Source organism: Pleurodeles waltl, chromosome 11, assembly GCF_031143425.1.
Source record: "Pleurodeles waltl isolate 20211129_DDA chromosome 11, aPleWal1.hap1.20221129, whole genome shotgun sequence".
NCBI lineage: Eukaryota > Metazoa > Chordata > Amphibia > Caudata > Salamandridae > Pleurodeles > Pleurodeles waltl.
The window spans coordinates 952137444-952152829 of NC_090450.1; the positions used below are offsets into that span (position 1 = coordinate 952137444).

Below are 15386 nucleotides of genomic sequence, written 5' to 3' on the forward strand. Positions count from 1 at the left end.
TTCTAGTGCACTTTAGAATTCGTCAAATCTCAAAGTAGAAGTTTTCTTTCACTCTGCAACATTCATACCGACTTGTTGACCACGCCCGATCAACCTATTAAACCTGACCAGATCACAACATCAAACAAGTGTCACATACACTTTTCAACATACTCCGGAGTCTCTTGACCTCGCAGGGCCCGTCTCAACATCAACAACCACGTGGACAATTTTTTCTGCACAAAGCGCTACACACATGTGAAGTTCGGCGACTTCCCTACTCTCACACTTTTAGAGTAACATTCCTCTAATATCTTTTAACCCCCTAAATCCTCACAAACTTCTCAATTAGTCTGCGGCAATAAACTGTGCAAGCGCAAAACCCTAACTTCACTCATACCGTCACTAGAAACGCCGAAACCATTCTCATACCTCCATGTTCCTCATTCGCAAGCTCCGAGATTCCGGGAAAGTCATTGGGGACTTAGGGCATCATCATCTCTCCAACTTGTTTTATCAAAGAAAATTCTGACTTGACTCTGTCTATTGTTCGGATGGGGTCCCAAAGGGCTAAACCATCAATCTCTGCTACCATCTACTGATAACGCGTCCAGCCCTTATAAATTTCCTGTACCTGGACACGTTGGAGGTCGGTGGATCTTTTAACCGAGTCGGGCTCTCCTCATCCTAGAATAGTCGGGTCACTCAGATCAATAATCAATAACTATTGTAATCGGTAATCAATACTCAATTAATAGATCAATATAACACATCAGAAATCAATAACAGTTGGAATTTCGGCGCACCATGACCTTTCAGTCATGAATAACCACACCAGTTTATTAAAAGTTAGTGAATTTATTTCCCTATATTAACAAAGCTAACACGATGTATATAAGTCTCAAAACCAAATGATATATGTATATGAACATTACTGGCTGTCCATAACGGCGGAAGAAACGCAATCTACGCAAAATCTGGATAATGATACACTCAGTTATGGCAATACAAATCACTAATATGACTAACTGTATTTGACTAATTTCATACATTGGTCAGCATAACAAGATTTCAATTTAGCATGATACATTGAATGAATACCTCGACTAACCTCTAATTAGCATTGGCATGTGGGGCTTCATGCAAAACGAATTTAGTCAACACAAATTTGGAAAACTTCTAATTAGGACCCTATCAAAATAGCAGTTGGTACCTAAAAGGAAAAAAACACAATGCATAATACATTTATCCTTTCATATTTACCAAATACAATCAGCATTCAAGAAAATTATTCGTCCTTCAGGTACCGGTTGATCAGCATGGGGCAAGTTTCAAAGGGGCAAAGTTAAGGGCAAGCTTCCTTGCAGCGGCAAGGAGAATGGGGCAAAGTTACTGCATAGGCAAGACGGGGCAAATCAAAGTTAAAGTCTCTAGGGTGAGAATTCTTAAAGTCTCTTTCTCTCAGATAGAGAAAAGGGCATCAGGGTGTCGTCCAAAATGGAGTCTGGCATCTGGCTTCAAACTGGCATCGAGGAAAATGGCTGACTTCTCTTTGTCCAGTGGGTTTAAGTAAGAAACATTCCAAATTCTGGAGGGTCTTCCATTGGAGGGTTCATAGGTTGGCTTCAAATTGTCCAATGAAAATTGTCTTTTACTAGCGCTCATTTATGCATACACTGTCCTTGGAGCCTTGGAACACAAGTTGTAACATGGGTTGCCAATTATTTTACTATCTGTACCTTCATTGTCCGCACCTGCAGACTGACCTTGTATCAAAGGGGATGAAACCGGCCTAGTACGAAACCTTGGAGATAAGTGTATCAGTCAGCTCTGCTGGAAAAATACAACTTCAAGCAAGAATATATGTTTCATTAGTTCAAGGAAAAAGCCACGCAGTTAGAATTTGAGACCAGGCAACTAGGCCAAAGCCTGTACTAAATTTAAGCTAAGCAAAACAGTTTTCAAACAAGAAATCATGGCATACATTTGCAATTATGACGGATTACTACATTTTCAATACTTCATGATTAATAAAGCTCGTTTACAATGATGGCGAACTACCCCGAGGGCACAATTTCCCTCGTACATTATTTTCTTTACTAAAATCACACTACATTATACGTTTTGATTACACGATGTGTATGAATATATGTCGGACCTTCTTTTTCTGCGTCATCAATGCCCTGGCCTTTCTCTCAAAAACTGAGATATTTATTTAAAAATAACAACAGCGTTGAAACACCGGGACAGTCCCCTGAAAACCAGGAGTGTCTGGGGAAATTCGGGACTTCTGGTCAGCCTAGGTTTGCTCCACCTCAGACATTAAAGTGTCCCAAACATGACAAAGCTATAAAAATAGAGGAACTAGTCAATACTTCAACGAATAAACTGTAATTCATTTACCAACATCCAAAGATTCTGGGCAAATAACCGAATGTCTCTCCGCATGACTTCGCAATAAACATCAACGTGACCTTGTGTAAGGTAACTAGTGCTCATGTAAAGCCAGAGCTGCAGACGTGGGAGCTGGGGAGCCTGCTTCAAGTCTCGGCGTAGGCGCAACATCCTGTGATCCTGGGCCAAACACTTTAACCTACCCGTGCCTAAAACACATGATTGTGCCCTCTTGTGTAATGTTACTGGTGATCGGGTCAAGTTCGCGCTATATAAAAGTTTATTAAAAAAACCGTTTTAGTTAATGTGTAGTGGCCTCCGCCGACTGGCGGGTAGCCAGGATGGGAGGTGGGGGAGGGAGGCGTGCTTAGTACGGAGGGGCGTGGTTTCGGAGAGAGGTTTGACCGCACATTGCGTCACCAGCCTCAATCTTCGGTGTTGTCTCCAGTTGGGAAGTCTGAGTGGAGTTTGTTCACCGCTCCCGCAGGCTCCATCGCCCCTTTCTTTTGGTCTCTGCCTTGCCCTAGGGGTCCTCTCCTCCCCAGGATGCTGCAGCTGTACCTGGACCTCCTGTCCCAGCCCTGCCGCGCCGTCTACATCTTCGCCAAGAAGAATAACATCGACTTCGAGCTGCAGCTGGTGAACCTGTCGAAAGGTGAGCCCTGGGCGGTGGGTCATGGGGACAGTCTGGGTAAAAGCCGTGCCAACCAAGGTCAATGTTGTGAAGCAAGCACCGGATGCCACACAAAACATGACAAGCGTAATAGAAAGTTCAAAAGTACATGCTTTCAATTTGCAACTCACTTTGTTGTACATCCGGTTACAGTGCGCTGAACGATGTTTCAATCGAGCAGAGAAAGGGGGCACATGATGCCTTTAAACCAACTACCTGGGCACCCCTCTTCCAGGTACACTTCGTGTGTCCTTTTGGTGACGGGGATGACACTGACAGGAGTGTTACTAAGTGTGGCTCCTACAGCACGTGACACGTTTGCTAGGTCTGCCCACCAGCTGGTGTTCCCAGGGAATAAAAAGAGCATAAAAACAGAGCTCCACAGTAATCCGTTTCTGTGCCCCCTTTTTTTAAAACTGCCAATGCTGAGCACCGGCAGGACCCGGTCCACTTAAAAACCTTGATAAAAATGTATGCTCCAGATCCTGAGTCAACTTTGGATGCCAGAAAGAATGCCAATACGTTTCCATGAATGAACCAAAATAATTGGATTTTATTTTAGTCCCTGATCTTATCCTACATGCTGCAAAAAATCTAGGCTATTAAGCCATAAATGAACATTTTGTGTGTACACTTAACAGTCATGAACCAAGTGACTTCTAGATGATCTCGCAATTTGCACTTGAGGAAAATGAAACTCCCAGTGCTTAATTTGTAAATAAAAACATGCCAGTGCCCAAAGACCTTCTCTTAAACCCGCGGCTGCTGCATTTAAATGTGGGAGCACGGAATACTGAGGCAGTGCAATCCCAAAGCCATCTCGTGCCTCTTCAATTCATTTACAGCCACTCCTTGCCCCTGCAGCTCACTCCAGCAGCTTTCCGCTTTCTGTATATGTGACGCTTTTTTCGTTTTTCTCTTCCTCCTTCTCTCCCATATGTTTCTTTTTTCCTCGCAGCAAATGCTTGAGGCAGAAGACTAAGCGTCGGCCCTCAAAAATAAGTGCCCATGCTCAGCACCGGAAACAACAAGCACAAATTAAGCACTGGAAACACTGTTAAAGGGAAAATGACTTGCATAGATGCAGCCTCGTAGTTTACCCAGGTTAGGAAGCCAGGAGGTGAGCCCAGGTCTTTGTCATGCATTCTGCATTGCAGTGAAGGGACAGTATTTATTCATCAGTGCTGGAGTGAGAATTTCGACAAGGAACACTGTACATTGCTGTAGTATATCAGCCTAATTGGACTAGAGATATCACTATAATTAGTGTAGGGACGGGGGTAATTTGAGGTTCAGCACACACATTCCCCTTATCTAACCATGTCAAAGTGTCCAGTTCCTTTACTCTGTCGTGGACCCTGACTAGGTGTCCTCGACAGAGATGGTGGAGGAAAGTGTTCACTTTACAGAGCAAGAGCCCTCACCCACCCTAGGGTAGCATGCTTGATCAGCTGGCTTACCGCCTTGTTGGGGTGACGCTGCACCGCTCAACGGGCCCCCTAAATAGGGCTTTTTGCTGGAAATCTTTTTGATTCTGCCCGCCTAGGTTCAGTCGTACTTAGGAACCTCCTAATGATGTGTAAAGGTGGACTGTCAACTGAGAAGGGTAGAGTGCTAAATGTGACAGGTAAAATGAAGTAGAGATCCACTATAAAATTATTTCAGAGGCCCTGTGTTAAAATCACAGGAAAATATCTGGGAGAGCAATGTTCCAAACACTTCTCGGATGATAGACCATCCCTGGGGGGTAGATTTTGGCAGAACAAGGGACTCACCCGGAACAATTCTTCACCTACTGGTTCTGCTCTTGGATCCTGGATTATATACTCCACTTCCTGCTTTGTTATTCAGTTGGCACATAGGTCCCTCGCGTCAAGTCCTCCAGGTGCCCCACCTAGACCAATCATCTTTAGGCTCCTCAAACAGGAACACCATCCTCTTGGTGGCCAGCAGAGGGTGCTACAGGACCAAAGTGAATCGTGCTACTGGACAACAAAGTAATGATCTTCCCAGACATTCGCTGTGGTGAACAATGCAGATTAAGTGCATGCTCCTGTACTCAGCCCGACTTAAAAGGAAAATGTTTTTCTTTGATTATCCAGAAGAAGCATGGAGAAGGATTGAAGAGAACCCCTCACCCCTCAGAAAAACAGAAACACTGAGAGCCAAATCCGAGAAGTGGACTCCTGGTGGCCCTACAACCCAGGACCAGAAAGCATAGGAGATGCAGAAGAATGCGGTTGCTGTTCCTTTCTCAAAATTGCTTTAAAATGTACTATTTGCCACTGTTTTCTTCAAAAGTTTCCCTGGGGAAAAACTCCCCAAACACCCTTTCTGTTGGTTGGGCTTGTGCACTTTGCATGCTTGCGACATAACACTTAAGCCCAACTTTTACGCCCCACCACTTTCAAATATCACCAGCCGCCACTGATCTAGACCCACGTCCTGGGCCGCAGCCATAAAACCGCTTTACTCTTGTACAGTTTCTTGTGACTTCTGATGCCTACAGCCAGCGTCACAGAAACACCAGCCACTCTTGTTTCTTATAATAATGGTTTGTTTTCTAGGAGAACAGCACAGTCCAGAGTTCAAGAGAGTGAATCCGCTGCACAAAGTGCCAGCCCTGAAGGATGGAGACTTCACCTTGGCTGAGAGGTGAGGGTTCTATGTGTCACATTTACATTAAGACACCGGTTGTTGAAAAACAGCATCCGGGTTTCCACTGCCTTTAACCCTCTCTAGGTCTACAAAAATAGACCCATGTATTGTAGAATGGGTTTTTACAAATATATATGCATTTATATATGTGTGTGTATGTATGTATATATATATATATATCAGAATTTACTTTGATACAACTGCAATAAGATACACATATTATTCCCAATGATAGCATTATTAATACATCTCCACACACATTTATTTTTGCAGGTTATCCTATTGTCCTGATACCTGGAGGCCACTCCATTTTAAAGCCCTTTTGTGCACAGTTTACTAGTTTACATATGCACAGAGTGGGGTTGCTACAGGAGACGCCATTACTTGGATTTATTTCAATTGGGCCACATTACATGTGTATATGTATGTGTATATATATATAGATGGATGTGTTTAATTTAGGCTTGTTTCCTTTGGGTACATTCGTTTGGTTTAATGGCAGCCCAACCACTAAACAGTATCCTTATTCTTGAGCCTAAACCTAACCTCAACCATGAAACCAAGCTGCTAAATCTAACTGCTGAGCCCCCCCAATCGCCACACCCAAACATAAAGCAAGTGTGGCCCATTTGTGAGCACCTAGCTCCTCTCCCTGTCTGCCTTCATTGCTTTAAGCTCCTCACTCAATCTGGTCATGTTTAGATTTATCAGTTGACTTTACAGAACTAGAGGGAAGGAGATGGGGGTTGTGTTGTGATTAAAAAAACAAAACAATCAACAACAAAAAACATACATTTACCAGATCCTTGGTCAAGGAATATGTAGGCAGCTGCATGTGGGTGTCAGGTCCTACCGCTGTGGTGAGTCTGGTCAGCAGTGTGGGCTCCATCCAGGAGATGACCGACAAAGGATGCCTTGTTTGAGAACAGTAAATAAGACAAACAAAGAGGTAGGATTAACCCGACTCTTAAACGTCAGTATTAAGCTAGCTAAGTCCCTCGACTTTACCCCAAATTATAACACTAAATCTAACAAAAGTACTAATTCTAACCTCAGCCCCATACCTTGCCCCTAGGCTAACTACATACCCTTATCCAACCTGTATCCAAAGCATATCTACACTTCCCAAACCGAACACCTACGCCTAAGCCCAGTTCCAAAGCATACGTTTCCAAAGGTAGATCAAATCCTTATAGCCTACACTTAAAATCTTAACTGAGCACTTACTTCCAAACATGAATCTAATCACCCAGACACCTAAAGTCAACACAACTCCCTGAAGTCTAAATTCCTAAACACATAGCCCTCTAACTCTGACCCTAACCTCAGCTAACACAAATCACATTCAGAAGTTCTGAGTCTGTAGTTCACATCAGTCTAGACTTCTGTTATAGTGAATTGGACAGCGCCCAGTCTGCCATTGCTATGGCATCGTAGCACTTTTGCCATATTTGTAAATGTTTCTGAATTTTCATTTGCAAATTTGAGCAATGTTTGACTCTTGAAGATGGACTGAAAGTGGACCTGTGGTAGGTGAATGTGACCACTTCAGTGGGTTGTGGCTGAATGTGGTTGGTGTGGCCTGTTAAATAGTACAAATGACTGTTTGCCCATTCTTACATAGAAATTGGTTTGCATACACTGTCTTCACACTGCGCTGCCGTATTATAGTTCAGCTACAGCAGCTTGTCCGTTGCGGCCCTAACTCCCCTGTGCCGTGTCCTTGCAGCATTGCAATCCTCCTCCATCTGGTCCGCAAGTTCGACACCCCGGACCACTGGTACCCCGCTGACCTGCAGAAACGGGCTCGCGTGGACGAGTTCCTGTCCTGGCAGCACACCGCCCTACGGCCACATAATTCCAAGATCTTCTGGTACAAGGTAAGTGGCAGTGGTTTCATGGTGTGTTCTTCTCAGTATCTTGGGAGGAGATGTCTACGGTGACCACCTCTCTCCAGGTCATTGTGGATGCTATCTTGGTCCTGAACGTTTCACCAGCAAATCATTTCTTTCTAGTGTGTTAGTTAATTAGTTCAGTGGCAGCACAGTAAGACTACAACATCCAGAATGCATAGGGGAATCACACAAAAGTCCAGGCTTCGAAACAGTGTCCGCAATGACCTATACAGAGGTGAAAATAAAGGAAAGGTTCAGGAGACACCAGTGCTTAATTTGTAAACAAATACGAGCAGGCCCTTACATTTGTTCAGAAGCCTGCAGCCTGTGCTGTTGAGTGTGAATGCCAAGGCTGTGTAGTCTTGATTCCATCTCATACCTCTTTCATCCATCACCAGACACTCCCTGCCCTTTTAACTCCCTCTTTCAGGTTCTTTTTCTTCCCTGCTTTCATTCTTTGTCACTATTTTTCCATCTTTCTGTTCCCCCTCTTTTTCCCCCTTTTGTGTTTGTCTTGCTTTTGCTCTGGGTCAAAATCTGATGAGGAAAAATAGGTGCGGGTGGGGCCCCCACTTGCAAACAGCTGCTCAGACGAAGCACTGGTAGATCCTGTGCTCCCAGGGGGTACTGGGCAGCGTGCCCAGTGCTAGGCGGATGTGCAGCAGAGAGGTGTGAGTTTGTTCAGTGAGGGAGAAGGGTACATTTCCTGGGTTGCTACGATCGTTTGCAACAGACACTGCATCTCCAGCATCTCAGTCCAGATGTCTTTCCAGCTGTCTAGAAAACAGGAAGTGTTTTAAGCAGCTTGTGTCTGACCTAACCGCGAAGCCTCTCGGTTTCCTGCAACCCGTTGCCACCCAGCAACGCGCTCTTGCTTTTTTATTTATTTACATTTGTGTGTTGTTGCTGTGCTGGAGGGATCAGTGTGGAGAGTCCCATTGTAATGGTGTGTATATATAGGGCGCTTTATATCCCCGATGAGGCACCGAAGCATATTAGTGAACAGTCACCACCCTCCAATATGGGGATGTGCTTGGTTGATTGAGTGTTGGATTTGCAGTGTGGCCGGTTTTGATTTCGTAAGTAAGTGACCAATGGAGTGCTCCTGTTGTGTATTAGGTTGCCACAACTAGGCATATAAAGGGAGGAAGAGGTGTGAGAGAGAGTGCACGCGTCATTTGACATGACTGGATTTAGATTCTGTGTGATTATAGCGCTCTGTAAGCCCACCCATGAGCGAGTGGGCATCAGATGCGCATCGAACAAGCATTGGAAGCTTCGTTCGTACTACGGGGTATGTTTCATCCCCATCAGCACTTCTAGGCTCTTTTCAGCAAGTACCTGCTGTAGGGTTGCCTCCTAGCTATGTGTTGCCCAGCAGGCATATTTGCAGCCTTGAGCTTTGAACAGAGATCCTAAGGTGTTTAAAGGAAGATTTATTCTTGGGTGCCTTCCACTGGTCCCTTCGGCCCGCACACCTGTGATAACAATGATTGGGAAAGAAACACCAAGGAATAGAAACGTGTGGCCAGATGTAAGAACACGTTTTCTTGTCACAAACCCTGAAATTTAGTAAGTTGCACAAGGAACTGTGTTTTTCGAATGTACTAAACCCATTTAGCGATTTGGTAACATGTTACCAAATCACTAAATAGGTTTAGGATACCGTTACAAATTCCTATTTGGTAGTGGCTTGCAATGGCATCCCTTCAAAATAACTATTACTTATAGTATGTAATAATGTTTATGACTGAAATCCAGTGGCTAAACATTACTATTTTGTCAACTGCTGAAAGGTAGTGGTAATCCGTTCACAAACGAGAAGGGGTCCCCAAAGGAACCATTACCCTTTGTAAATGATCAAAAAACGTTTTTTGAAATAGGCAGTGGTCCATTGGACCGCTGCTTACTCTTAAAAAATAGTTTAAAGACTTAAAAAACAGCCCTTTTTACATTAAGTAAATTTGTGACCCATTGTGATTCAGTATTTTGTAAATTGACCTATTATATAGTACGTGGGTCGGTTAGTAAAATACCATAAGATTCACAAAAAGTTGGTGCGCAAATGGCAACCACTTTTTGCAAGCATCTTTGTACATCCGGCCCATAATGTCCTGATGACATGAAGCGAAGTGGCAACAATGGGATGCAGGCTAGGGTATCTTTCAATCTCTGCGTCCATGTCTTTGCCCCCTCTTTTTTGGTAGAGTGAGTATCCCACCTATGCAGAATGCTGAATCCACTGCACGTCATAGAATGCCTAGTTGAATGCACATATGGCCACATGCCCTCAATGAAGTGTAGCCATCCCTTAAATGTGTGGGTGTTCAAACAGCACCAGCGTGCCATCCTTGGACTGCTTTGGGGCACTATGAGCCATACAAAGAATGCAGAAATACATAGCTGCTGGGTTACACGTACTGCACCTTCTGGGTGTTTAGCCACGATTGCATTCTGGAACCTGATTCTGGGATCAGAGTTATAACCAATATTGGATTCTGGGACCTGATGTTTTGTTAAAAAAAAAATATATATAAAAAACTAAGTACATGGGCCTAAAAGACAAGCTGAAGTTTTCATGTGTAGTACGTGGTCACATGGCACTTATGGAAGCAACAAAGCAAAATCGTGACTCCTACAGATGCAATACACAGAGTGAGCATTGTGCCCCACACTGTATATGCACACTGAGATGTAAAGGTATGCATGCTGGGAAAGCAGACATGCACTCCTGTTCTCTCACTGGCCAATCAATGCCCAGGTTTTCTAGGATGGACATCTTGGTGGGACACTGGATGCTCTCAAGGGAGACTTCAATCTGTGGGTCTTCAACTTTCAGTTTGAGCAGCTTTGAGGTCTACTCATTGGCTAGACTACCATCGTTAACTAGGCTACAGCTTTTTTCAGTTTTGATTACTGGAGATCTTTCTGTATAATCACATTTTCCATAAAAGCCTTTAGAGATATTTAAAGACAAAGAGGTTTTTTGCTTCATTAGCAGGCTTGCGTTTTATCCCCTCTTACCCAGTACAAGTGGGCTGAAGTCACTCATCCATTGCAGATACAGGTTGTAATCTTCTATCCTCCATCAGAAGTGAAGAGGGATATAGCATTTCACCCTCAGCAGGTAATATTTTATGATCTCCTTTACCCACCGGAGATGGATTGTAATTTATTAGAAATTTAAGATGGCTCAACTCTGGTCTGCCAAACAATGCAGTAGGATCTACGCCAGAAATCCAGCAATGTTATTTAGCAAATTTATTAAAAATCTAATTTACAATTTCTGAATGGATGATACTTTAATAGTGCTTAGACAAACTTAGTAAAGTTATTTTAGAGAAAACATGGTTTTCAAATAAAATTGTTTTACATTTAAAAAGGATTGTGGTCTAATTTCAGATGTTTACATCAATACTAGTTACCCTAACTTGGCAGTGGTTGGCTGCAGCGGTGGACCATGGCCTCCCTTGTTCATGTGCTCACCTGCAGGCCATGGGCCCTCACTTCCAGGACAGTGAAGGAACAATCCCTTTTGCCCTCCCCAAACCCTTGAACAAAGATAGATCATGACCCTCCTCCTTTTCATCACTGCTTCCCCAAGCCCCCCTCATAACTTCGCCGCCGCAATGGCTGGCACCCCTCTTCCTCAATAGTAATAGTTAGCGCAAGCGAGGTGTCATTGTATCAACCTCTTCTTCAGCAGTGATACATTCTAGCCCACACACAGTTCCTCTGCAGCGTTATGCCTGTGCTTCTGAAGGAATAGGTCTCATCCTGCCAGTGCTTAATTTGAGCCAGTGGCTTCCAGTGCTTGGTACCATCACTTTATTGACAATACTAGCACTTACGACAGCCTGCCACATGGTGGCACTTTTTGTCTTTTTTATGGAGCACAACAGTTGTTTAATAATTCAATATACATTAAAATGACCAATGCCTGATATCTAGAACTATGGCTAGAAGTATGATGGTTACTCGTGTTGGAAATGCCATTGGCAGTGCTGGCAGGTGCAATGGGTGGTCCAAGCTGCAGTGGCCTGCTGACAAGAACCCTGGCATTTATTTCTTTTACAAATTAAGCACCACATCCTGCACTTTTATTGTATTTCCCTATCTGTTGTCTCGAAAGGGTAATCTTAACTCAGTATATTCACGAGTCTAGAAAAAGGAGCTCATTAAATCATTTTGGTACTGAAGTTCCATTCTTTTTGCAGGTCATGACACCATTAGTTTTGGGTAAAGAAATTGAATCCGAAAGGATGGAAGCTGCCTTGAAGGAACTGCGCACCACGCTGGATCAGTTTGAGGAGAAGTTCCTGCAGGACAAGCCCTTCATTGCTGGGAACGAGATCTCCTTGGCTGACCTGATAGCTGTTGTGGAGCTCATGCAGGTGAGAGCCTGACAAATGGATAGAGAAGAGAGAGGGGTGTGGATGTATGAAGTTGAACTTGGAAAGAAAACCTGGCCCACAAGATAACTGTCATTCTGGCCTTACGTGAAAACAACATTGTATTACCTCTGTGAATCACAGGCTACCAAAAAGTAGGGATTGTAGCAAAAAAGAACTCCTATGGTTCAAAATTATATGTTCTTTGGATGTGGCTGTAGATACACATGTTCTGCATACTTTTGCTACCTAGCATTGGGAAAGGACATTTGCATGTTGTTTTTATTTGAAGAACTTTTTCGACTCACAGGGTGTAGTGACTCCTCCTTTAGTTGGCAATGTACATGGGCATCGACTCCATGCTAGATTGTTTTTTTTCTACCATTGGTTTTGGATGGGGGTATGTGTTCGGGGCTTGTATCGCTTTCCTTTTGGGCTCATTCGTTTAACTTTTAATTCCGAGAGCACCGGAAGAAACTCCAGTTGGTGATCGTTTCGTGTTTTTTCAAAGTAACACTCAGCATACACTGGCTTTCTTTGACTTCTCACCATCAGGCCCTCTTTGTGGCTTTGTACCCCTTGCCTCAAAGATTTTGTCACTAAGAATGTGCAAATGGTGATAGAAAGGACACCCTTCCAGTACTGCCTCCAGTGCTACTTCAAATTTCCATGGACCAACCAACACCACATCTGCAGTCTTTGCTTCTCCCTTGATGACACTGCATGCAAGGCCTTTCTTACCTTCTGGTCTAAGAAGACCCTTCAGTGCTGACATTCATTGGTAATGCACTATGGATCAACCGGTCAGGGATATTTGATTATGCTTTTCAGCCTTTCCTTCCACTGGTGGTGTGAAAAATGCAGCAAATATTGTAAACTCTCATCCACCTGAGCCAGACAGCCATGATATTCAGCCCTACTAGAGATGTCGATCAGCCCCTGTAGGGAAGTGCAATCTTTCTGGCATAGTTACCCCTACTTTTTGCCTGATGTCAGTTTGTTTGGACTGTAGTTCACTGTCATCATGCTAACCAGGACGTCAATGACTGTGCTCTCTCCTCTAAATTTAGTTTTTGGTAACTTTACACACCCACAATTGGCTGGTGCACCTATGCAAGTCCCTAGTATATGGTACCCAGGTGCCCAGGGCATTGGTACACAAGGGGTCCTCCATGGGCTGCAGCATGTATTATGGCACCCATGGGAACCCATACAAACTGAGAATGCAGGCCTGCCATTCAGCCTGCGTGAAAGGATGCATTCACCCTTTCACTGCCAAACCTAACCACTGCACTTAGACATTATAAGTCACCCCTCTGGTAAGCCATTCAGCTAAGGGCAAGGTGCATGTATCTAAGTGTAAGGGTACCCTTGCATGAGCAGGGTACCCCTACAGACCCCAGGCCAATATCTGGACTCTGTAACTGCGAGAAGCCATCTTTTGTAGTGGGCACTGGTCAACACGGGTGGTCCAACTACATAATGCCTTCTCTGAACCTAGGCATGTTTGGTATCAAACATGTTGAAATCATGCAACTACACCGATTCCAGTGTTAGTTGCTTGAGACCATGTACTCTGGGGGTACCCTAGGGGATCCCCCAGTTCTGCATGTACAGCCTTACGGTGTCCAGCTGCCAGCCCGTGCTGCTGATGACCCCAGACACTGTTCTGCCCTCCTGCTGGTGAGCCAGGCTCAGGCCAGAGGAGCAGAACAAAGGATTTCCTGGAAGGGAGAGGTGTGATCACCTCTCCCTGTGTATTAGGTGTCTAAGAGCTGGGGTTGGTGGCCTCTGAATGCCACCAGACTGCTTTGGAGTGCCCTCCTTGCGTAATCAGGTTTGCACCAGCTCAGGAACCCCCGGTTTCCACTCTGGTGTGAAACTACACAAAGGACAAGGGAGTGACCTGCCCCCTGTCCAGCTCCTCCACTGGGGAGGTGCACAGGACTCTGCCAGGTGGCCACTTGATTCTGACATCTTGGAAGTAAGATGGTCTGAGGCCCCTGGAAGCATCTGACTGGTTAAGCCACGTAGATGACGTCCCTGACCCCCCTGATAGGTGGGTCACTGCAGAGGGTGACTAACCGCCTTTTAGGGTTACTTAAGGGCTCCCTCTTGGGTGGGTTTTCAGATTTGTCAAGCAAGACACTGCAAGGAACTCTCTGCAAGACATCTTCTGCTCCTGGCCTCTGGAACTGCAGGTGGTCTCCGTTGGAACTGAAAAAGTCTGCTTCTGGTGGGAAGGCTCCCATTGCAACATTGTTTCTCTGGATCCTGCAAGAATTCTGCAACATCCAAGGCTATGCATCCTCCAGGGTCACAAGGACTCTGTTTGCACCAGGAACCACAAAGGAATCTCCCTTGGAGTGAAAGAGTCACTCCCCTGCAACCGCAGGCACCTCAAGACAACGTCGACTGGCTGGTGTGGTCTGCTCTCCATGGACATCCGAAGAGCCTGCAACACAGATGGTGAGTCTGTGGCCTCCTCTGGGTCTTGCTCGTCTTCTATCCAACTCTGGAGACTGCAGGCCCCTGCTTCTGCCACTGGACTTGCACCCTTGTGCACCGCGACTGTTGCACTTGCCAATCCTTGTTGTTTCTTCCTTCAGGAGATCTTCAGGCTCCAAGGAGCCCTGGCCTCGAGCACTCTCCAATGTGAAGACCAGCCCTTGTCCTGCAGCTCCTGCGATGTGGGACTTCTGTTTTATTGTGATGGTAAAGTCTCCTTCTGACTCGCTGTGTCCAGCGCCTGTGGGTCACTCGTGGGGGCTCTATCTACTTCTGTTGGGCTTCCTTTGTGCTGATGGCCAGCCCGACTCCCGCTCTCGGGTAGAGTCTCCTGGACCTTGCTGGTCCCCAAAACTTTGCAACCTCTTCTGCAACTCCTATTTGCACTTGCCAGTGCCTGTCGGTGACCTGGCTGGTCACTAACCATCCTGCAATCCGACGACCATCGAGGGACAGCTTGTAGGTAACTCCTGGGATCTTCTGCAGCTCTTGGACCCCGCAGCTTCCACCGGCTTGCAGGAACTTCACCTTCAGGAGGGTGGGCATTGCCACCTGCACCACATGGGCACCTCCATGGGTACTAGACTCTGTCCCCTTCCTTTGCAGGTCCTCCACACCTGGAATCCGTCCCTGGGTTCCACCGGCCTGGTCCACTGGTCGTGACATCAGCTGGACAATCCGAGGCATCCACAGTCTTCAGAGAGAGTCCCCTCTCCCCTCTGCATCTGGGTCCCTGAGGAAGGTGCTCCTGTCTTCTGGGTGTCCTGGGGTGGGGGTACTCTCCATCCATCCTCTTGCTTGCTGGTTTCCTCTGCGGTCCACTGGGAAGGGTCCTGAATTTCACAAACTCTAACCACTACTCTCCATGTTAGTCTGTGGGACAACTGG

General features: G+C 45.4%; 1 protein-coding gene across 1 annotated transcript in view; it reads left to right on the plus strand.

Moving 5' to 3' along the window:
• The first annotated feature begins 2776 nt into the window (after nt 1-2776).
• LOC138266396 (glutathione S-transferase theta-1-like) overlaps nt 2777-15386 on the plus strand; it is a 35457-nt gene continuing 22847 nt past the window's right edge. The window contains exons 1-4 of the mRNA XM_069215166.1: nt 2777-3028; nt 5614-5701; nt 7434-7584; nt 11817-11993. Of these exons, the coding sequence (XP_069071267.1) occupies nt 2920-3028; nt 5614-5701; nt 7434-7584; nt 11817-11993 (525 nt within the window). The 5' untranslated portion in view covers nt 2777-2919. The remainder of the gene's footprint in view (nt 3029-5613; nt 5702-7433; nt 7585-11816; nt 11994-15386) is intronic.